The sequence below is a fragment of the Oncorhynchus mykiss genome, chromosome 17 (genome assembly GCF_013265735.2).
Source record: "Oncorhynchus mykiss isolate Arlee chromosome 17, USDA_OmykA_1.1, whole genome shotgun sequence".
NCBI lineage: Eukaryota > Metazoa > Chordata > Actinopteri > Salmoniformes > Salmonidae > Oncorhynchus > Oncorhynchus mykiss.
Genome location: NC_048581.1, coordinates 77,617,717 through 77,643,436, shown reverse-complemented (window position 1 = coordinate 77,643,436; position 25,720 = coordinate 77,617,717). Strand labels below are relative to the sequence as shown.

Below are 25,720 nucleotides of genomic sequence, written 5' to 3'. Positions count from 1 at the left end.
AAGATAAGTTGTCCATGGGCAAACATTACCCGTAGGAATACTTTGTATAAAAACACTAGTTAGAACTGGGCGTACCACCCACTGTATTTTTGGTTAGTTAGCTGTTGGTGAAGTAGGCTAGTTTAGGTATGTTTTTGGATCCTTATTTCTTTCCTTGGGTCCAGCTCAGTGCCTTTTCCTGCCCCCCCCCCCCCCCCCCCCCCAATTACCGTGTGTTTTCAAATGAACCACAAGTGTTTGCTGGTAATTTATTTTTCTGTGGTTATTTTGTTCTCACTCTTTTTCACTATGAGTTATGTTACGGGTCTCGTTACCATACACCCCCCCCCCCCAGACTGTCGGGCCAAAAGGGATTCGTAACAACTTATATTTAGCTAATTAATGATGGCTTATAGCCTCTGTCTCTTGTGCAATATGTACGCACCTGTGCTCTTCTAGCTTTTCCTTAAAAAATGCTCCTTAGCTCTTGGTGTCCCATGCAGGAAAAGCCAGCTTGCTGGACATAATGTTTTGGGCATTTCTTATGCCAATAGACTATTCGAAGAGGGATTTAAGGTCTTGTTTGCGTAACGTTAAATACAGCAGCCAATAGAACTCACGGGTAGTTTGAAATAAAGGTTAAATAAATTAAAGAGCAAACGCACGGTAGGCTATAGCAGTTATTTATTCAGATGCATAACCATTCAATCTCTGTGAAGAGAAGTGAAAACCTTCTGCATTTAATTCTAGTCCTATATTATTCAAGGATTTCATTAGAATGATGAAGATTAGGACAACAAAATGTATTTAATTTAATTCTTGAACGCGAGGAAGACATGACCCAACAATAGAAAGTTCCGGTAGGCTAATAAAATTAGGGGAAACATTATGAAATGTATATATGCGTCCCACCTACTAATTATACAAATAGGCCCTATTATATTTCAACATTAAAATCTAATTCGCTAGGCAATACTTGTAACTTTGTAGGCTGCATGGTCTCTCACTGCTTTATCATGATTTGAACGATGTTCATAAATCCAATCCATATAATAGTGTAATTCAGTTCACACTCAAAGATTAGCCTACTGAAGCTAGTTTAATGTATTTACCCAAGAGAGCACATAGCTAGCTACATCTATGGGATTGTATGAATTTTTTTGTTGTCATGTGTAATGTTGAGTTGCCTATCAAATGTATTGGATAATGGCACAATCATTTGGACTTTTTGGGGCTTGGGTTCATGAAATGTCTTTGGGGCTCATAAAATGTATTTAATGTATGGCTCATCAGACTCAAGTAGCATCAGGCTTGAATTTTTGATCAAAGCTCTAATCTAATCCAGACAAAGACCTATTTTATATACTTTATAATGCTTTTGAACGACAATTCTGGTTTTGGCGGAAAATAGCGGGTTACCCGGGAGGAGTTATTTATTCTCGGGAAGGGACATTTGTAAAATACCAGGAAAATATTCAACCCTATAAAGCATGATAGTTTTTAAGCACTTCATTGTGATATGGACGACGCAAACCATGATTAGGGTCCAGAGCAATTAATTGCTGATTATTTGGAGTAAGGATTTTAATTGATTGTCTTTATGGATTCTAAACAGCTCAACAAATAGGGTGACTTTGTCAAAGCATTCGTGAGAATATCTTTATCAGGTTGGTGTAGCTCTGCTTGACTAGATCTAAGGTGTTTCATTGTACGATTCACCTTAGAGAAGGCATAATAATAAAGTGACAAGTGTAAAAGGTTAATGACAGGTTAAAAGCAAAAGACATTACATCTTTGTTCTCTTTCATCTACCATTTAGACAACTACCAACCATATCAAGCATTTGAATAGAAACTGGGACTGAGGGTTCTCTCCCAGGGCTTCATTAGAGAGAGGGAAGAATAACTCAGATCCATACATGGTGTTCTTGTGCTATGGCAATTATGACTGGAATAGAGTAGAGGCTAAACATCATTCCTTAAGCAAAAGGGAACATGTAGTTCAAACTAAAAATATATGATTACAAACAGTTCACGGTGGCTTTGTTCTCACAGAATACAATATGCCTTTAAATACATAGTGCTTATGGGGGTCGCACCGCGTACAAACAACCTCTTTAACTACTTTACAAGCTGGTACTGTAGACACTAGATATATAATAGTTCAGTGATACATCACCATGCCTACTCCAAACTAGCCTTACACAACGTACAGAAGTCTGGTCTCCAGTGCCTCATTACTCTACACTACAGTATGGTAAAGGTCCTCACCGACCGTCTCATAAGGCAACTCAAGCTATTCGCTTACTTCCAATGCAAGAAACAAAAACATCAATATTTTACTGCACAGTAGTGAGTCTACTCTAACTACTCATGCTTTCAGAAAGAGAAGCTGCAATTGATAAAATGAGAAGAGCCTCTAACATGATCTGTTATCTCAGAGAAGTGGTCCTCATCAGCTCGCATACCAGGCTGTTTCTGTGTTAGAAAAAAATGTTATTCCATTAAAAATGAAAGCAGTCTGCCTATTCAAAGTTGTTATTATTCTTCAACAGAGTGATTCAATAGAGCCAATATTGAATATCACATTCCTGCAAGTTCTGGATGAGCGAAGACAGAGCTTTGACTGATATGGTAATACTGAGAACAAAAAAACACCACTTCCCTTTAGGTCAACATCGGAGTATTAAGCTGCACAAGGAGCTTTCTGAGGGAAGGAATAAGTGAGTTAGGTCAACATACTAAGATGAAAATCCATTGTCTTGCCACTAGATATTGACCTGACAATGACTGTTGTATTGAATTGAGTCGGCTAATATCATGGCTATTATACATTGAGCAATAAATTAAACCAAGTACATGTTGCAGATAATCTAATAATCTAATAGACTATTAATCATTCTAGAGGAGGACACTGGTTTTAGCAGCTCTGTTAAGCACATGCTTTATGCAATCATGTCCCAGTAGGCCGTCCATACAGTGGCATAATATCATGCCATCTGGCTTATGAGTTTGTAGAATGTTACACGGTCTGTTCCTTTCCTTTAGCCTTCCGCCTGGTGCTTTCAGTTTTGGGAAAACCAAATAGACCCAGTGCCACAGAACAAAGACTCTTTTATCCAGAGTAAATACTCTGTTTTAAGCTTTATGCTTGTAGGGACAGACAGTTTTAAAGCATATAAGAGGATGAGCCACATTTAATGCGCAACCTCTGAGGTCAGCCTGTCACAGTATACGATTGTGTGATGTGCAGTTAATGAACTTTGAAGATGATTTAGTCTGCAGCTTCCCTCAGGAAGATCGTCTTAGAAGGCAGGCAGGCAGCCCATCCAGGGCCAGGCTCTGTGCTCTGACAGGACTGTATAGCGACCTTGACAGGAAACAGCTGATTAGGTCATCCTTTAAACTGGCTCAATCCCAAGTGTTAAATGTACCAATCCTTCTAAATCTCACCCCAGCAATTTCATTGAGCAAACATGATTGATTTGAACCTTGTAGTTGCCAGAGATACAACACACAACATTTTCGATAGACTAATGAACCGTGCAGAGAGAGGAAAAGAGACACTGGCCATGTCTGAATATCCACACTTGCATCCTAAATGGTATGCCGTTTGGGTCTACAAAAAAATAGTTAATAGTGTTCGACATTTGGAAAATCAAGTATACTTTAAATGCCTGGATATCTTCCTCATTTCGGCTTTGACGACAGCTGACCAATTAGATACACAGTAGGGATGTGGCGTACCCCAATTTGGGAATACCTGTACTAGATGAAGATCCTAAATGAGTATAACATCCTGGCATTTAAACCCTACTCGATTTTCAAAATTTCGTGTACTATTAACATTTATTTTCACATGATGAGAATGCGTCATGCATGATTGCATTGTTTCCCATTATTTGTTGATTTCGGGAAGTGGCGCAATGCCATCGATCAGGGTACGCCAAATAAAAATGTTTTATTTATTTTTTCCAAAAGGTGCTATACATTTTCTTTTTGTCACATTTTCAAACAGTCCATTTATATTTTCCAATGGGGCTATACACTTGGATGAGATTTTTTCTGCCTGAGTAGCCTCATTTCACTGCCAAAAATAAAACTAAACCATCTAGTGTTCAGCGAAATAACAACACGTCAAATACAGGTAGCGGTCCGTAAGTGGCCAAACGTAGCTGCTGCTCATTCCGTTGCTCATTCAAATGTATAAATGGTAAAAAATAAGGCCATTGAGACACATACCAGCTCTACTGGTAGTACTGCTACTACCAGCAGTATTACAGCTGCACCTGTCGATGACACAAGCTGTTCTGCTTCCACGAGCACATCCAATGCTAGCATCAGTAATTCTACATTTGTTGTTAGCCCAGCTAGGATGGACACTGACACTTGTGAATCTGATGCAGCTGAAGAGCTACAGCCACCTTACCCGGGAAAGCACCGAACAAAAGACATGAGAACTACATTGATTTGGGGTTCACTTATATTGGGAGTAGTGCCTTTTCTCAGCCAGCGTGTGTTATATGTACAAAAGTACTATCTTAAAACGCAATAACCTTCACTCTTGAGCAGACATTTAGAAACAAAACATGCCAATTTGAAAAATAAGCCACAGGATTTTTTTGAGCGAGAATTAAAACAACTTTTGAGTAGTCAGACATGTATAAAAGCAACAGATACCATTAATAATGAGGTGCTAGAAGGATCTTATATGGTGAGCTACTGAGTGGCTAGGACAGGCAAGCCCCATGCTATTGTGGAGGACTTAATTCTTCCTGCTGCAGCAGATATGGCTGGGACAATGCTGGGGTAAAAGGCCAAAAAAACTATACAGACAATGTCTTCATCGAACACTTTCACAACGCATCAGTGACATGGAAGGAGATGTTTTGAAACAATTACTGCTTTGCATATGTAACCGGTGTGAAATGGCTAGCTAGTTAGTGGGGTGTGCGCTAATAGCGGTTCAATCAGTGACGTCACTCACTCTGAGACCTTGAAGTAGTTGTTCCCCTTGCTCCGCAAGGGCAGCAAACTTTTGTGGAGCAATGGGTACAAAACGATACTTTGTGGGAGGCAGTTGTTGATGTGAGCAGACGGTCCCTGTTTCGAGCCCAGGTAGGGGCGAGGAGAGAGGCGGAAGCTATACTGTTACATTGCTGCTGTTGACTTGGATCACTGGTTGCTGCGGAAAAGGAGGTCAAAACCGGTCTGAAATGGCTAGCTAGTTAGCGGGGTGCACGCTAATAGTGTTTCAATAGGTGACGTCACTCGCTCTGAGACCTTGAAGTAGTTCCCCTTGCTCGGCAAGGGCCGCGGCTTTTGTGTAGTGATGGGTAACGGTGCCACCAGGCTGGCGGTTGTCGATGTATGCAGATTGTCCCTGGTTCGAGCCCATGTTGGGGTGAGGTGAGGGACGGAAGCTATACTGTTACACATACAAGCCAGTGAATTATATGCGTTACAGACTTGGCGGGCCTGGCACAGCTCCTGGTATATGTCTTATAGTTGATGGGGAGTCAATTAAGGAAGACATCCTCTTGTGCAAACCACTGGAAACCAGGACAACAGGAGAGGATATTTTTGAAGTACCAGACAGCTTTGTGACATCAAACGGACTTTGGTGGTCAAGATGTGTTGGTATCTGTACTGATGGCGTAAAAGCCATAACAGAGAGACATAGTGGAGTGGTAACGTGTGCGCAAGCAGTTTCTCCCGATGTCACTTGGGCACACTGCAGCATCCACCGAGAGGCTCTTGCTGCCAAGGGAATGCCTGACAACTTGAAATACATTTTGGACACTACAGTGAAAATGGTTACAAAGCAAGGCCCCTGAACTCGTGTATTTTCTACACTGCAAATGATCTGGGCAGTGACCATGTAACGCTTTTACAACATACAGAAGTGCGCTGGTTATCAAGGGGAAAGTATTGACACGTTTTTAAATTGAGAGGCGAGCTTAAGGTTTTCTTTACTTACCATCATTTTCACTTGTCTAACTGCTTGCATGATAAGTTTCTCACACAACTGGCCTTTCTGGATGATGTTTTTTCTCGCCTGAATTATCTGAATCTAGGATTAGAGGGACTCTCCGCAACTATATTCAATGTGCGGGACAAAATTGAGGCTATGATTAAGAGCTCTTCTCTGTCTGCATTAAAAAGGACAACACACAGGTCTTTCCATATTGTTTCATTTTTTTGTGTGAAAATGAAATCAAGCTTACGGACAATGTCAAATGTGATATAGCGAAGCACCTGAATGAGTTGGGTGCGCAAGTACGCAGGTACTTTCCCAAAACGGACGACACAAACAACTTGATTCGTTATCCCTTTTATGCCCTGCCTCCAGTCCACTTACCGATATCTGAACAAGAGTGCCTCATCGAAATTGCAATGAGGTTCTGTGAAAATGTTATTTAATCAGAAGCCACTGCCAGATTTCTGGATTGGGCTGCGCTCAGAGTATCCTGCCTTGGCAAATCACACTGTTAAGACACTGACACCCTTTGCAACCACGTACCTATGTGAGAGTGGATTCTCGGCCCCCACTAGCATGAGAACTAAATACAGGCACAGACTGTGTGGAAAATGATTTAAGACTGAGACACTCCCCAATACAAGCCAACATTGCAGAGTTATGTGCATCCTTTCAAGCACACCCTTCTCATTAACCTGTGAGTTATTCACAATTTTCAAATAACAAAAGATTTTATATGTAAGATGGTTAAATAAAGAGCAAAATTATTGCTCATTATAATATTATTATTTGTGCCCTCGTCCTTTAAGAGTTCTTTGTCACTTCTCACGAGCCAGGTTGTGACGACAACCCCCACTCATACTTACGTTTAATAAATGTATTGTATAGTGTGTGGAGACTTACAATGATGGGGGAAAAAAACATTTTAGAGTGCGCTGACCTTGTTGCTAGAGGGGGTACACAGCTGGAGGTTGAATGTTTGAAGGAACCACTGATCTAGTAGAATTTAATGCACACTTTTCCACAATGCATTGGAAGAGGGTGGCTGAAAATGATAGGCCCTAGTTATCTTCAAGTAGCCAACAACAAATCTACACTACTTAATTGGGAAGATGCCCGAAGCTTCTGCGGTGGTGTGGAAATGTAGGATAACATGGTGATGACTGAGATGGGAGCATCGGGACTAGCTCTTAGGAAACTTTGCAGTATTTAGTTTTAGTACAATTCTTTTTTTTTTTACATTATTAGCTCAGGAAATGTTTTGTCATTACATACAGCCAGGAAGAACAATTGGATATTATAGCTGCGGTAACTACCAGCATATCGACTAGGAACATGACTTCCCTGGAGGAGATCCTTTGTTCACTCTTCCCAGAGCAATTTAATTTATTCCAGAGGCCGACCCAAAACATCGCCGGAAGGAGAGGCAATCGCGGAGGCCTATTGGCTAGACTTAGGAGGCGCGCATACCACCCACCGCTCAAAGTATATTACTTGCTAATGTTCAGTCTTTGGATAACAAAGTGGATGAGCTTAGAGCAAGGATTTCTTTCCAGAGAGAAATCGGGGCCTGGAACAAACTGTTTCATGGAAACATGGCTCTCTCGAGATACGGAGTTGGAGTTGGAAAATCCAGCAGGACTGTCAGTACATCGCGCAGACAGGCATAAATATCTCTCCGGGAAGCAGAAGGGCGTAGGGGTGTGTTTCATGTTTAACGACTCATGGTGTAATTCTAGGAACATACAGGAAGTCCTTTTGTTCACCTGACCTAGAATACCTCACAATCAAATGCCGACCATATTATCTCCCAAGAGAATTCTCTGTCATTGCCCCAGCCGTTTACATCCCCCCTCAAGCCGATACCACGACGGCCCTCAAAGAACTTCACTGGACTTCATGCAAACTGGAAACCAAATATCATGAGGCTGCATTTATTGTAGCTGGAGATTTTAACAAAGCAAATTTGAGGACTAGGCTGCCGAAGTTCTATTAACATATCAATATCAAGGCCCTTCCCTGCCCTCCTTTCGGCAAATCTGACCACGACTCCATCTTGCTCCTCCCATCCTATAGGCAGAAACTCAAACAGGAAGTACCCGTGCTAAAAACTACTCAATGCAGGTTTGACCAATCGGAATCCACGCTTCAGGATTGTTTTGTTCACGTGGACTGGGATATGTTCTGGGTAGCCTGTGAAAATAATCTACACTCATACACAGATACGGTGACTGAGTTTAAAAGGAAGTGTATTGGAGATGTAGTACCCATTGTTACTATTAAAACCTACCCTAACCAGAAACCGTGGATAGATGGTAGCATTCGTGCGACACTGAAAGCGTGAACGACCGCATTTAACCATGGCAAGGTGACTGGGAATATGGCAGAATATAAACAGTGTAGTTATTCACTCCGCAAGGCAATCAAACAAGTAGGGTCGCAACTCAATGGCTCAGACATGAAACATATGTGGCAGGGGCTACAGACAACGGACAACAAAAGCAAAACCAGCCACATCGCCGAGACCGACGTCTTGCTTCTGGACAGGCTAATCACATTCGCCCGCTACCAAGGACTGTGGGTTCTCCTTGTCGTGGCCGACGTGAGTAAAACATTTAAACGTGTTAACCCTCGCAAGGCTGCATGCCCAGACGGCATCCCTAGCCGCGTCCCCAGAGCATGCGCAGACCAGCTGGCTGGTGTGTTTATGGGGATATTCAATCTCTTCCTATCCCAGTCTGCTGTCCCCATATGGTTCAAGATGGCCACCATTTTTCTGTACCCAAGAAGGCAAAGGTAACTGATAGGATCCTATCACCTGTACCTTACCTGCAACTCTAGACCCACTTCAATTTGCTTACTGCCCCAATAGATTCACAGACAATGCAATCACCATAACACTGCAGACTGCCATCTGGACAAGAGGAATACCTACAGTGGGGCAAAAAAGTTTTTATGCAACCACCAATTGTGCAAGTTCTCCTGCTTAAAAAGATGAGGCCTGTAATTTTCATCATAGGTACACTTCAACTATGACAGACAAAATGAGAAAAAAAATCCAGAAAATCATGTTGTAGGATTTTTATTTATTTATTAGCAAAATATGGTGGAAAATAAGTATTTGGTAAATAAACTTTTGTTATCTCAATACTTTGTTATATACCCTTTGTTGGCAATGACAGAGGTCAAACATTTTCTGTAAGTCTTCACAAGGTTTTCACACACTGTTGCTGGTATTTTGGCCCATTCCTCCATGCAGATCTCCTCTAGATCAGTGATGTTTTTGGGCTTTTGCTGGGCAACACAGACTTTCATCTCCCTACAAATATTTTCTATGGGGTTGAGATCTGTAGACAGGCTAGGCCACTACAGGACCTTGAAATGCTTCTTACGAAGCCACTCCTTCATTGCCTGGGCGGTGTGTGGGATCATTGTCATGCTGAAAGACCCAGCCACGTTTCATCTTCAATGCCCTTGCTGACGGTAGGCTTTGTTACTTTGGTCCCAGCTCTCTGCAGGTCATTCACTAGGTCCCCCCGTGTGGTTCTGGGATTTTTGCTCACCGTTCTGGGATTTTTGCTCAACACGGGGTGAGATCTTGCGTGGAGCCCCAGATCAAGTGAGATTATCAGTGGTCTTGTATGTCTTCCATTTCCTAATAATTGCTCCTACAGTTGACTTCTTCAAACCAAGCTGCTTACCTATTGCAGATTCAGTATTCCCAGCCTGGTGCAGGTCTACAATTTTGTTTCTGGTGTCCTTTGACAGCTCTTTGGTCTTGGCCATAGTGGAGTTTGGAGTGTGACTCTTTGAGGATGTGGACAGGTGTCTTTTATACTATATATGTAAAAGACTTATATATTATAAGTTCAAACAGGTGCCATTAATACAGGTAATGAGTGGAGGACAGAGGAGCCTCTTAAAGAAGAAGTTACAGGTCTGTGAGAGCCAGAAATCTTGCTTGTTTGTAGGTGACCAAATACTTATTTTCCACCATAATTTGCAAATAAATTCATTAAAAATCCTACAATGTGAATTGCTGGATTTTTCTTTTTTCTAATTTTGTCTGTCATAGTTGAAGTGTACCTATGATGAAAATTACAGGCCTCTCATCTTTTTAAGTGGGAGAACTTGCACAATTGGTGGCTGACTAAATACTTTTTTGCCCCACTGTATGTAAGAATGCTGTTCATTGACTATAGCTTAGCATTCAACACCATATTACCCTACAAGCTCCTCATTAGGCTTGAGGCCCTGGGTCTGAACCCACCCTGTGCAACTGGGTCCTAGAATTCCTGACGGGCCACCCCCAGGTGGTGAAGGGAGGAAATATAACCTCCACCTCACTGATCCTCAACACTGGGGCCACACAAGGTTGCATGCTCAGCCCCATCCTATACTCCCAGTTCACCCATGACTGCATGGTGTCCTGCTGTACATACCTACACGTTTGCTACGGTCACAAGACGCAGGCCTCCGAATTGTCCCTAGAATTTCTAAGCAAACAGCTGGAGGCAGGGCTTTCTCCTATAGAGCTCCATTTTTATGGAATGGTCTGCCTACCCATGTGAGAGATGCAGACTCGGTCTCAACCTTTAAGTCTTTACTGAAGACTCATCTCTTCAGTGGGTCATATGATTGAGTGTAGTCTGAGCCAGGAGTGTGAAGGTGAACGGAAAGGCTCTGGAGCAACGAACCGCCCTTGCTGTCTCTGCCTGGCCGGTTCCCCTCTCTCCACTGGGAATCTCTGCCTCTAACCCTATTACAGGGGCTGATTCACTGGCTTACTGGTGCTCTTCCATGCTGTCCCTATGAGGGGTGCGTCACTTGAGTGGGTTGAGTCTCTGACGTGATCTTCCTGTCTGGGTTGTGCTGTGGCAGAGATCTTTGTGGGCTATATTCGGCCTTATCTCAGGATGGTAAGTTGGTGGTTGAAGATATCCCTCTAGTGGTGTGGGGGCTGTGCTTTGGCAAAGTGGGTGGGGTTATATCCTGCCTGTTTGGCCCTGTCCGGGGGCATCATCGGATGGGGCCACAGTGTCTCCTGACGCCTCCAGTATTTATGCTGCAGTAGTTTGTGTCGGGGGGCTAGGGTCAGTTATATCTGGAGTACTTATCCTGTCCTATCTGGTGTCCTGAGTGAATTTAAGTATGCTCTCTCTAATTCTCTCTTTCTCTCTCTTGGAGGACCTGAGCCCTAGGACCATGTCTCAGGACTACCTGGCATGATGACTCCTTGCTGTCCCCAGTCCACCTGGCCGTGCTGCTGCTCCAGTTTCAACTGTTCTGCCTGCAGCTATGGAACCCTGACCTGTTCACCGGACGTGCTACCTGTCCCAGACCTGCTGTTTTCAACTCTCTAGAGACAGCAGGAGCGGTAGAGATACTCTTAATGATCGGCTATGAAAATCCAACTGACATTTACTCCTGAGGTGCTGACTTGCTGCACCCTCGACAACTACTGTGATTATTATTATTTGACCATGCTGGTCATTTATGAACATTTGAACATCTTGGCCATGTTCTGTTGTAATCTCCACCCGGCACAGCCAGAAGAGTACTGGCCACCCCTCATAGCCTGGTTCCTCTCTAGGTTTCTTCCTAGGTTTTGGCCTTTCTAGGGAGTTTTTCCTAGCCGCCGTGCTTCTACACCTGCATTGCTTGCTGTTTGGGGTTTTAGTACAGCACTTTGAGATATCATCTGATGTAAGAAGGGCTATATAAATACATTTGATTTGTTGGTGTGTGTCTCTTTATTAACTATAGCTGGTGCGCAATCTCTAATATTAAGGAAGTCTCAAGAATCTGCTTACCTGAGTTTGAATACCACATGATAAGCTGTAGACCACACCATTTACTATTTTTCATAGCTGTCTATTCACCACCACAAACCAATGATGGCACTAAGACCGCACTCAACAAGCTGTATAGGGCCGTAAGCAAACAAGAAAATGCTCATCCAGAGGTGGCGCTCCCAGTGGCCAGTGATTTTACTGCAGGAAATCTGAAATTCATTCTCTCTCATTTCACTTTACCATTTCTTCAAACAATCAACTTTATTCAATATTGATTAATTATTGCAATAATAAGGCTGGTTGACCCCACACCCTTGAGTGTTGGACCGAGTAACCTAACCTTTACACAAATGCAGAGTACTATATATAGCTGACACTAACAATGCTCAGTCATGGTTGGTTCAACCCCTCCCATGCAGACTAAGGAGCATCATAAACCACATTCTGTTCTTATCTGCATGGGGTTGTTGTCTTAACCCTACCTTGGCTTAGTTTCCCAGTTGCAAGGATGATTTTGAGACAATGAGAGATTGTTATAAACTCGTAAGCTATCCCTAGTAAAATGCATTCTTGTCTATGTAATGCAGTCTTTAACTCATGTGTCAGCTTAAGCCATCTCTGGTGACCTTATGCCCAGATTAGCTGCAGAGAACTAGAGTGGAGACCATACAAAAACACAAACACTAGCAGGACAGAAATGTCTTACTATTAGTTAAATATTAATTGTTAACCATTAATATCAAATAAATCAGGGTAAATACATCCTTTTTCTCTGATATTCCACAGGCAGAGACACATAAAAAGCTCTCCCCAGCCCCCCATTTGGCATTCGGACCATAACTCTATCCTCTTGATTCCTGCTTACAAGCAAAAAACTCAAATAGAATGTACCAGTGACGCGCTCAATACGGAAGTGGTACAATGAAGTGGATACTAAGCTACAGGAGTGTTCGCTAGTGTAAGAATATTTCAAAGATAAATACACAACGCAGAGGATGAGAGAACAAGAGTACTAAAAGTCAATAGAGTACTAACAGTCAGTAGGGAATTATAAATTAAAAAAGTTGGTTTTCAGTTCAACATCTGTTAGGAATGTCAGTCCTGAACGTATGTGTGGCATGTTCTCATTGGTCCAATCTGAAATTGGATACTTGTTTTTTTGGCCATTGGCCCAGTTTTATTGCAAGGAATTATAATTGGTCAACCACAGGCTAGGGCTGGGTAAAAAAAACTACAACTTGTCCCATTGTTCTGTGGAGAGAACCACAGGAGAGAACCTCAGGAGAGAATCACTGAGGACAGGGGAGCATGAACATCTACCTTCCCACATGATTCGTCCTCTTTGAATAAGAATACACCTATTTCCTCCCCTTGATATGCTTTGGGCTCTGTGTTATTGAAGAGTAACATCAACTGCTAACACTAGCACAGACTGGAATATGTTCCGGGATTCATCCAATGGCATTGAGGAATTTAACACATCAGTTACTTGCTTCATTTATAAATGCATCGATGACGTTGTCCCCACAGTGACCATACATACATATCCCAACCAGAAGCCATGGATTACAGGCAACATCCGCATTGAGCAGGACATTAATCCGGACGCTTATAACAAATCCCACTACACCCTCCAATGAACCATCAAACAGGAAAAGCCTCAATACAGGACTAAGATTGAATCCTACTTCAGCAGCTCTGATGCTCGTCGGATGTGGCAGGACTTGCAAACTATCATGGATTACAAAGGGAAACCCAGACGAGAGCTGCCCAGAGAAGCGAGCCTACCAGGTGAGCTAAATGCCTTCTATTGTCGCTTCGAGGCAAGCAACATTGAACCATGCGTGAGAGGACCAGCTCTTCTGGACGTCTGTATGATCACGTACTCCGTAGCCGATGTGTGTAAGATTACCAGGACGCGTACTCAGAGCATGCGCAAACCAATTGGCAATTGTCTTCACGGACATTTTCAATCGCTCTCTGACCCGGACTGTAATACCTACATGTTTCAAGCAAACCATCATAGTCCCTGAGCTTGAGAATGCCAAGGTAACCTGGTAACCTGTCTAAATGACTACTGTCCTGTAGCACTCACACCTGAAACCATGAAATGCTTTGAAAGGCTGGTCATGGCTCACATCAACACCATCATCCCCGAAACCCTCGACCCCACTCCAATTTGCATACCGCAACAGATCCACAGATTGCACTCCACACTGCCCTTTCCCACCTGGAAAAAAGGAACACCTACATGAGAATGCTGTTCAATTACGACAACTCAGCGTTCGACACCATAGTGCCTTCCAAGCTTATCCCTGATCCAAAGACCCTGGGACAACACCTCCCTCTGCAACTGGATCCTGGAGAATCCTGACGGGCCGCCCCCAGCTGGTGAGGGTAGGCAACAACACTTCCGCCATGCTGAACTTCAACAGGGGGGCCCCTCAGGGGTGCGTGCTCAGTCCCCTCCTGTGCTCCCTGTTCCCCCATGATTGCGTGGCCGCACACGACTCCAACACTTGTATTAAATTTGCATATGACATGACAGTGGTAGGCCAGAGACATGGAAGTGTGCCAGGACAACAACTTCTTCCTCAACGTAGGCAAGACAAAGAACCTTATTGTGGACTGCAGGAAACGAAGTGCTGAACATGCCCCGTTCACATCGACGTGGCTGAAGTAGAGTGGGTTGAGAGCTTCAAGTTCCTTGGTGTCCACAGCACTAAGGACCTATCATGGTCCAAACACACAAACACAATCATGAAGAGGACACAACAACACCTCTTCCTCCTCATTAGGCTGAAAAGATTTGTCATGGGCCCACAGATCCTCAAAAGGTTCTACAGCTGTACCATTGAGAGCATCTTGACTGGCTGCATCACCGTTTGGTATGGCAACTGCTCGGCATCTGACTGCAAGGTGCTACAGAGGGTAGTGCGTATGACCCAGTACATTACTGGGTCCAAACTCCCTTATATCCAGGACCTCTATACCAGGCGGTGTCCGAGGAATACCCTAGAAATTGTCAAAGACTCCAGCCACCCAAGTCGTAGACTGTTCTCTGCCAAGTCTGTGACCAAAACACACGTAAAGATATTCTAAACCCAAGCCACAAGACTGCTGAACAGTTAATCAAATGGCTACCCAGACAATTTACATTGACCCTCTCTATTTATCTTAATTGTTTTGCACTGAATCCCTTGCACCGGCTCTATGCACACTCACTAGACTCACACATACTACACTGACCCGCCAACACACACACACACACACACACACTCACACTCACACTCACACTCACACTCACACTCACACTCACACACAAACACACACACACAGACACACTTCACATACGCTGCTGCTATTCTGTTTATTATATATCCTGATTGCCTAGTCACTTTTACCCCTACCCACCTACACACGTACATACTGTATTACCTCCATTACCTCAACTACCTCCTACCCCTGCACATTGACGCGGTACTGGTACTCCTTGTATATAGCCTCATTATTGTTTTTATTGTGTTACTATTTCCGTTTTTATTTATCAAATAGTCTCACTTTTTAACTCTGCACTGTTGGGAATGGGCTCGTAAGTAAGCATTTCAATGTAAAGTCTACACCTGTTGTATTCGGCGCCTGTGACCAAACACGTTTGATTTGAATCCAGGTGAAAGCTATGATCCCTTATTGTCACTTGTTAAATGCTCTTCAATCAGTGTAGATGAAGGGGAGAAAAAAGGTTAAAGAATGATTTTTAAGCCTTGAGACATGGATTGTGTATGTATGCCATTTAGAGTGCGAATGGGCAAGAAAAAAGATTTAAGTGCATTTGAACTGGGTATGGTAGTAGGTGCCAAGCGCACCAGTTTGAGTGTGTCAAGAACTGCAACGCTGCTGTATTTTTCACACTCAAGAACAGTTTCCCATGTGTATCAGGAATGATCCACCACCCAAAGGACATCCAGCCAACTTAACTCAACTGTGGGAAGCATTGGAGTCAACATGGACAAGCATCACTGTGGAACGCCTTCTCAAATTAAGGCTGATGACAAAAAGGGGGTGCAACTCTTTATTTGGAAGGTGTTCCTAATGTTTCTTATACTCAGTGTATACTCACCGATAAAGGGGAGATGGGCTTCCCTGGGCCTCACAGCTGAACACCACGTCTCTGTTGTTTTCCTGGGAGTCAACAGGAAACACAATGCTGCCAGGCTGCTTGGTGAACACTGGGCTCTGCAGGACACTGCTCTCTATAGGGGACACACAGTCAAGACAAAACAACACTCAGCTTACACGCAGACTCAGACATCAAACCTGCTTGAAAAACAGACAATTAGTCAGAGGCAGCAAACAGGCCAGCCCTGGTAAAACCATTAGAGGGCCAAACCCCAAGCAGACAAAACATATAAATGAATTCTGCCTGTCACAGCACCATGGCAGAGAAAAGAGTTATTGGAGGTGAGACGTGTCTTCAAAAGCTATTTAGGCAGTAATAGGATAGCTACTGATTTATACCTAACAACAGTCGGGGACACATTTTCATTTGCCTTTTGTCAACTTGAGTCCTATTTTCCAAGAGTTCTATTGGAGTAGTTGTGTCCCTGTTGACGTTTAAGCATTTAGTTGTGCAGTTAGCCTTCCTTGGCTGTGGTTTGTATTCTCTCACTAAAATGACACACAGAATGGAAATCTCCATTACTCCATGGGCAGCTGGGAATCCAATGGGCTATCTGTGCATGACTTCACAAAGCCTTTAGTGTCATTAAGCCATGGGATAAAGAATAAGTGACTGCATCTGCAACCATTCTTACCTTTGGCCTAGAATGGCTGCATTTACACGGGCAGCCCAATTCTGATCTCTTTTACACAAACTGGTTGTTTGACCAATCACATTTCACATCAGATCTTTTTCACAGCTGATCTGATTGGTTAAAAGACCAATTAGTGAAGAAAAAAATCTGAATTTGGCTGCCCGTCTAAACGCAGCCAATGTGATTCAAGGGTTATACACCACATTACCCTTCCAATCTCCAGCCATTTTCACTATAGGCTGCAGTAGCAGCAGACATACTGTAACAAGATCCATCAAGACATGACTGTGGACTGTCTGTGGAGTCATTTTGAAACAAACAAACAAAAGCAGAATGTATTTAACAGCTGCCTGTGGCTAACCTGGCTAAAAAATACTAATGGCTGATTCCTGAATTGTTTAAAACATCAAAGGTCAATGTTCTTATTGGCATGCGGTAGGGGTGTGTATTGCCATGTACAATGGAGAACCAGGCCACTTATTTTGTGTCCGGAATAGAAAAGCTTTTTAGCAGCAGGATGTATCGATGCTACATTGTGCAGTACATAACAAAACCACTCAAAACACGACAATTTTCATTATTCAATGCAATGTTTAAATAAACAATAACAGCCAAAATACCTTACTGGTGGAATGATTTCCTGTGTTTGTGACCATAGCTTTTGTGCTACCCTCTCAAATTGCACAATTTGTTAAATGACATGCTTCAGATATCCTGTGAGCGGTCATTCAGACATTTTTTGGGGAAAGATTAACTCTGTTTTCCCTAGAACTTTGCATTGTTAATGAACACATTATTTTGTTGTTACGTGTTTGGGATCTTCTCTAAGGTACCTCCCCTGAGGAAAAACTGAAAAACATGCTGGAGATGTGACGTGACTGATAAGGTAATGTGACAAAATGCATTTCAAAACAAAAACCACAATACAGTTCCCCCTGCAAACCTAAAATATTTTCTTCCTGTTTTCAAACTATGCCTGTTGCAAAAACGATTTGGCAAAATAATGCACGTAAATTCAACGACTGAAGATAGTTTGCAGTAAGTTACCTCAAGTCTAAACTCATATCACCTATGCAACAGATTTGACAGTCAGAACGGGGTATGGTTCTGTAGTAGGTGCCAGGTGCACCAGTTTGTGTCAAAAACAGTTCCCCATGTGTATCAAGAATGGTCCACCACCCAAAATACATCCAGCCAACTTGACACAACTGTGGGAAGCATTGGAGTCAACACTGAAACAGCATCCATGTGAAATGCTTTCCACACCTTGTAGAGTCCATGCACTGATGAATTGAGGCTGTTCTGAGGGCAAAAGGGGGTGGATTGTACAACTCAATATTAGGAAAGTGTTTGTAATGTTTGGTATACTCAGTGTATAGTGAACTGTACATCATATTCTACAGTACAGGTAAAAAGTCTCCTAGAAATGAACATACGTTGTTGCGAAAAGTGCAAATCAATCCCAGAACAACAGCAAAGGGCATTGTGAAGATGCTGGAGGAAACAGGTACAAACGTGTCTATATCCACAGTAAAACGAGTCTAATATCGACATAACCTGAAAGGCCACTCAGCAAGGAAGAAGCCACTGCTCCAAAACCACCATAAAAAAGCCAGACTACGGTTTGCAACAGCACATGGGGACAAAGATCGTACTTTTCTGGTCTGATGAAACAAAAATAGAACTGTTTGGCCATAATGACATTTGTTATGTTTGGAAGAAAAAGGGGGAGGCTTGCAAGCCAAAGAATACCATCCCAACCGTGAAGCACGGGGGTGGCAGCATCATGTTGTGGTGATGCTTTGCTGCAGGAGGGACTGGTGCACTTCACAAAATATTTGGCATCATGAGGAAACAAAATTATGTGGATATATTGAAGCAACATCTCAAGACATCAGTCAGGAAGTTAAAGCTTGGTCGCAAATGGGTCTTCCAAATGGACAACAACCCCAACCATACTTCCAAAGTTGTGGCAAAATGGCTTAAGGACAACAAAGTCAAGGTATCACAAAGCCCTGACCTCAATCTTGTAGAAAAGTTGTGGGCAGAACTGAAAAAGTGTGTGCGAGCAAGGAGGCCTACAAACCTGACTCAGTTACACCAGCTCTGTAAAGAGGAATGGGCCACAATTCACCCAACTTATTGTGGGAAGCTTGTGGAAGCGAACCTGAAACGTTTGACCCAAGTTAAACAATTTAAAGGCAATGGTAACAAATACCAATTGAGTGCATGTACACTTCTGACCCACTGGGAATGTGATGAAAGAAATAAAATATGAAATAAATAATTCTCTACTATTATTCTGACATTTCACATTCTTAAAATAAAGTGGTGATCCTAACTGACCTAAGACATGGAATTTTTACTAGGATTAAATGTCAGGAATTGTGAATAACTGAGTTTAAATATATTTGGCTAAGGTGTATGTAAACTTCCGATTTGAAATGTATATATATTTCCCAGCACAAGATTCTAGTTTTATACATCTGCATGATATGTGGCAGAGGAAACTTGTCAGGTGAAAACACCCGGGTATACTGCCGCTGGGTGCTACAGCGCTCTGAATTCCCACCAGGCTCAAATTGGGGACTGCATTTATTATTGTGATATTCACACATGCTTCCCCATTTCTCATGCAAAATGCAGGTTATAAGAGAGAGAGATATTTTCATCTAATTTGAATGTGGTCATACTCAGGTTCCTTAATTCCCATTGAGAGAGTAAGGTTTGAAGTTTATAGATTAGTCTATCCAGGTTAGTCTCATCCAGGTTAGACAGCAGCAGCATTATTGTTTAATGGAGAATACATTGGAGAGTGGACATGTCTAGACAGAGGTCATAAAACCTATTCCAAAAAGATAAATTAATCACATTTTAATTTTGTGTGATTACTATTGCATCCAATGTATTCTCCATTAAACAATAATGCTGCTGCTGTCTAACCTGGATGAGACTAACCTGGATAGACTAACCTGGATAGACTAATCTGGGGCAGCAGGGTAGCCTAGTGGTTAGAGCGTTGGACTAGTAACCGGAAGGTTGCAAGTCCCTGAACAGGCAGTTAACCCAGGCCGTCATTGAAAATAAGAATTTGTTCTTAACTGACTTGCCTAGTTAAATAAAGGTAAATTAAATAAAATTGCCATCTGCAATAAGACCAAGCCAATTTGATTCACCCACTGATTGACCTTGAGGGACTTTAAATGGACATGAACTTTAATTCTCAGGATGTTTATTTTTTTCATCTGGAAAGAAAATTATCAAACTAATTTGTTCCTGATTCAATGAATAATATAACTGAATTTAACAGACCCCACTGAAAAGAGGATTTTATTAATCAAATAAATATGTGCATTTTTCAGTAATTGATTCCTAGTGTCTCTCGAGATTCCCTTTAACTTACTGTAGCCACAATGGCAAGACAAACTGAACATAATCAAAACATTTGCAACCAGTGAGAGCTGTTAAGCAGATTGAAAATGCTCTGTGAAGGGCTTGGCTGCTTCCAGACTGCTGTCTGTTATCACTCTGTAAATAATGTGCAGTACAAAAATGATGTGTGTGTGTCTGTGTGAGTGTGTGTGTGTGTGTGTGTGTGGCGTCAATATGCATGTGTGTGTGTTTGTGTGTGTGTGTGACTAGCACATCAAGATGCCTTATTTTTATCTATAGCCTCATGAAGTGATGCATATTGCATATCATTGAGTGTTAAACCACTGTGTTTGTGCAAAGCATGATGCAAATAAATTCATGACTCATTTCACAACCCTTCAACCAGGTATGTGAAAACTGGTTTATTATCTTACAAGAACGTAGGCTTATGTGGTATTTGAATGGGTTTATACAGTGCATTCGGAAAGTATTCAGAACACTTGCCTTTTACACATTTTGTTACGTTACAGCCTTATTATAAAATGGATTAAATAAATGTTTTTCCTCATCAATCTATACACAATACCCCATAGCAACAAACCACCCTAAGCACACAGCCAAGAAAATGCAGGAGTGGCTTCGGGACAAAATCTCTGAATGTCCAGCCAGAGCCTGGATTTTAACCCAATCAAACATCTCTGGAGACCTGAAAATGTCTGTGCAGCGCTGCTCCCCATCCAGCCTGACAGAGCTTGAGAGGATCTGCAGAGAAGAATGGGAGAAACTCCCCAAATACAGGTGTGCCAAGCTTGTAGCGTCATACACAATAAGAATTGAGGCTGTAATCGCTGCCAAAGGTGCTTCATCAAAGTACTGAGTCAAGGGTTTGAATAATTAAAATTATTATTATTTTTTTTTTACAGAAATGTCTAAAAACCTGTTTTTGTTTTGTCATTATGGGGTACTGTGTGTGGATTGGAGACGAAAATAAGATATCATCAATTTTAGAATAAGGCTGTAACGTAACAAAATGTGGAAAAAGTCAAGGGGTCTGAAAACTTTCTGAATGCACTGTATACACTACATGACTAAAAATATGTGGACACCTGCTCGATGAACATCTCATTCCAAAATCATGGATATTAATATGGAGTTGGTCCCCCTTTTGCTGCTTTAACAGCCTCCACTCTTCTGGGGTGGTTTTCCACTAGATGTTGGAACATTGCAGCGGGGACTTCCATTCAGCCACAAGAGCATTTGTGAGGTCGGGCAATGATGTTGGGTGATTAGGCCTGGCTCTCAGTCGGAGTTCCAATCCATCCCAAGGGTGTTCAATGGGGTTGAGGTCAGGGCTCTGTGCAGGCCAGTCAAGTTCTTCCACACCGATCTTGACAAACCATTTATGTATGGAGCTCGCTTTGTGCAAGGGGGGATTTTCATGCTGAAACACGGTTGCCACACAGTTGGAAGCACAGAATCGTCTAGAACGTAATTGTATGCTGTAGCAATAAGATTTCCCTTCACTGGAACTAAGGGGCCTAGCCCAAACCATGAAAGACAGCCCCAGACCATTATTCCTCCTTCACCAAACTTTACAGATGCCACTATGCATTGGTGCAGGTAGTGTTCTCCTGGCATCCGCCAAACCTAGATTTGTCTGTTGGACTGCCAGATGGTGAAGAGTGATTAATCACTCCAAAGAACACATTTCCACTGCTCCAGAGTCCAATGGCAGTGAGGTTTACACCACTCTAGCCAATGCTTGGCATTGTGCATGGGGATCTTAGGCTTGTGTGCGAACAGCGAACAGTTCTTGTGCTGACGTTGCATCCAGAGGTTAGTTTGGAACTCGGTAGTGAGTGTTGCAACCGAGGACAGATGATTTTTACCACGTGCTTCAGCACTCGGCGGTCCCTCTCTGTGAGCTTGTGTGGCCTACCACTTTGCAGCTGAGCAGTTGTTGTTCCTAGACGTTTCCACTTAACAAAAACAGCACTTAGAGTTGATCAAGGCAGCTCTAGCAGGGCAGAAATTTGACTGACTTGTTGGAAAGGTAGCATCCTATGACAGTGCCACGTTGAAAGTCACTGAGCTCTTCAATAAGGCGATTCTACTGCCAATGTTTGTCCATGGAGATTTCATGGCTGCATGCACGATTTGATACACCTGTCAGTAACGGGGGTAGCTGAAAAAGCCGAATCCACTAATTTGAAGGGGTGTCCACATACCTTTGTGTGTGTGTGTATATATATATATATATATATATATATATATATATATATATAGATTCGTGTGTGTGCACCAGAATTCTTCTTTTCCATTATGTTTTCCATCTTACTGGAACAAACAATATAATTTCAGTAGAGGGTGTCTGTGATAAAGAATAAAAGAACAAACATCTTGTTTGCTTGCCCCCGCTGCAGTGAGGTTGAGCTGGCATAATTGGACTTGTTTTCTTTCCACTCATAGAGACAGAGTCCTTGCTGGTTAGACTAAAGTCACCAGGGATGTGACAGACACGTGTGTAATTTAGTCTCAGGTCCACAATGCCTACTTCCCTTGATGGATGATGTAACAACAGCACAGACTGGATAATACATATTATATCATAAAGCTACTGTACAGGTTGGGGGGGAGGTCGAAGACGCCGACAGAATGTTCGACCAACAGGCAATTGACAAAACTTTCAAGGTTTGCACTACAGTACGTGCATAGAATTGCTGTTCTCATCTTTGCATATTCTAGTTGCGCATTATTGAGGTAGTGGACTTGAGGACAGTGGACATACATTATTTAATTCAGTTAGTCACAGACAACTTTTACTAACACAACTGTATTATGCCAAGTATAGTTGCTACATCACCAGCCTGCACTTGCCTTGGCTTAATATACTGGTCAACTTTGAACCAGCTTGCATTAGACAAAGTTCCACCATGGCAACTACTAGGCAGTCACACAGGAGGAACAAACAAACCACCATGCATGAGTCACAGTGACTTGCTTACTCATAACAATGAGTAAGACATGAGAAATCCAAAGAAATTGTAAAAAAACCACCCCACGGACCCCCCACAATAATCCCACCCTGACAACGAGTATATGCTATCAGTTATCTATGTCTGACATGTACTATAGAGCTGTGGCTCGGAGTATTGTTTCTTCATCCAATGTAATGTATTCTCAGTGAATTTAGTGATGTTTATTCCCCTTGTTCATAGAAATTTGTCACTTAAGTTGTTAGGTTTATGTCCCATCCTACATCCTGATATTACCCGGTTCTGACCATTAGATGGTGGTGTTCCTACTATTAGCAGATTTTTTTAAAGAATCCCCCACCATCAATTTTAAAGGGATACCTCACCCAAATTCCAAAATGTCCTTAACCTGTAAGCAGTTTATGGACAAGGTATGACAGAAACCCATGTGTTGGTTGTCTTTACCTGGCCACTGTTCCAAACACAAGTGGTTGGTGGCACCTTAATTGGGGAGAACGGGCTCATGGTAATGGCTGGAGCGGAATCAGTGAAATGGTATTAAACATGGTTTTCAGGGGGGAAAGTGAGGGGCAGTTCCTCTTGCTGTTCTGTACAGTGGTTGCTCCACTAAAAGTTTTGCAATTATGCTGCGGGATTTAGAGGTAATTTGTGGTTTAGTACGGTACCCTGTGTCACTACTTCATTGCTCCAGACCAGCGCAAGGGGGAGTTAGAGCTCTGATTATGCTTTTGGGTCCCAAGAAGCTACTGTGTCACTGTAGTACTGTAGCCTACTCCCGACCAGTCACATTGTACAGTTCCTAAGTGGCGTAGCGGTCTAACACACTGCATCGCACTGCAAACTGTGTTGCTACAGATGCTGGTTCAATACCTGTGCCGGCCTCGCCTGGCAGACCCATAACTTTTTGGTTTCTCTCCTTCTAAAAACAGAAATAAATAACAAACTGGCTTTATTCACAAATTAGTAACATGTTCAAGAATGTGCTTTTTCTCGCTCATTTTAAGTTGTTTGAAAACAAAATAATCCTCAAAATATTGTTATTTTTTAAACAAAGCGATTATTATTATTAATTTAGAATTATATAAGAGCCCCTTGGATATTCTCACAGATATGTTATTAAGCAGGACAATATATATTGGTCATATTGGTCATGGCTCCCGAGTGGCGCACAATGGGATTGCCTTGCAGTTCTCCAGCTGTATCCACTGAAATAGTGGTGGGTGTGCGAGGTTCAAGGCACGAGGGCAGGGGGCACGGGATAGGCTGCAGAGCTGCACACAGAGGACTGACCTAGCCCATGGGAAAGGGAGGAGGAGGAAGGGGGAATGGGGAGGGGTGGACCCCCACCCTGCCACACTGAGTAGCACAGAGCAACATTTTAAGGGGCATTGCACTAATAATGGCACTGACTAGGGAAACGTTCTCGCTGTTCTTAGTGACAGTCTGCACGTTCAGACTAAAACAATGTAACTAATAATGGCATCTTTATGCTTTCACTAATAAAAGAATGAAAAAAATACTCATTCAAAATGCCAATGTTTATATAGTTATGGATCCATAACGAATTACTATGGGAATAAATATCACTGAATAACAGATATATTGTAACAAAGTTGTCTAATGAAGGTAAACAAACTGTTGCTAATTTGAAAATACTCTATCAAACACACACGGTCATGTTCTATAGCTCCATTATGGCTATCAGCTCAGCATTTAACACCATAGTACCCTCCAAACTCGTCATTAAGCTCGAGGCCCTGGGTCTCGACCCCACCCTGTGCAACTGGGTCCTGGACTTTCTGACGGACTGCCCCCAGGTGGTGAGGGTAGGAAACAACATCTCCACCCCGCTGATCCTCGACACTGGGGCCCCACAAGGGTGCGTTCACAGCCTCTCCTGTACTCCTTGTTCACCCATGACTGTGTGGCCATGCACGCCTCCAACTCAATCATCAAGTTTGCAGATGATACTACAGTGGTAGGCATGATTACCAGCAACGACGAGACGGCCTACAGGGAAGAGGTGAGGGCCCTCGGAGTGTGGTGTCAGGAAAACAACCTCCCACTCAACGTCAACAAAACAAAGGAGATGATCGTGGACTTCAGGAAACAGCAGAGGGAGCAACCCCCTATGCACATCGACGGGACAGTTGTGGAGAAGGTGGAAAGTTAAGTTCCTCGGCGTACACATCACGGACTAACTGAAATGGTCCACCCACACAGACAGTGTGGTGAAGGCGCAACAGCGCCTTACCAAAAACACTCACAAACATTTACAGATGCACAATCGAGAGCATCCTGTCGGGCTGTATCACCACTTGGTACGGCAACTGCTCCGCCCATAACCGCAAGGCTCTCCAGAGGGTAGTGAGGTCTGCACAATGCATCACTGGGGGCAAACTACCTACCCTCCAGGACACCTACACCACCCGATGTCACAGGAGGGCCAAAAAGATCATCAAGGACAATAACCACCCGAGCCACTGCCTGTTCACCCCGCTACCATCCAGAGGGCGAGGTCAGTACAGGTGCATCAAAGCTGGGAGACAGAAGATGTTTTTCAGTCTCAAGGCCATCAGACTGTTAAACAGCCATCAATAACATTGAGTGGCTGCTGCCAACATACTGACTCAAATCTCTAGCCACTTTAATAATAAAAATTGGATGTAATAAATGTATCACTAGTCACTTTGAACAATGACACTTTATATAATGTTTACATACCCTACATTACTCATCGCTTATGTATATACTGTACTCTATACCATCTACTGCATCTTGCCTA

General features: G+C 42.8%; 1 protein-coding gene across 3 annotated transcripts in view; it reads right to left on the bottom strand.

The window, feature by feature from the left end:
- Nucleotides 1-25,720, bottom strand: part of LOC110494608 (contactin-4) — a 218,696-nt gene that overhangs the window by 127,786 nt on the left and 65,190 nt on the right. For all 3 annotated transcript variants that reach the window (XM_021569831.2, XM_021569833.2, XM_021569832.2), the window contains exon 3: nucleotides 15,874-16,006. In XM_021569831.2, the coding sequence (XP_021425506.2) occupies nucleotides 15,874-16,006 (133 nt within the window). The remainder of the gene's footprint in view (nucleotides 1-15,873; nucleotides 16,007-25,720) is intronic.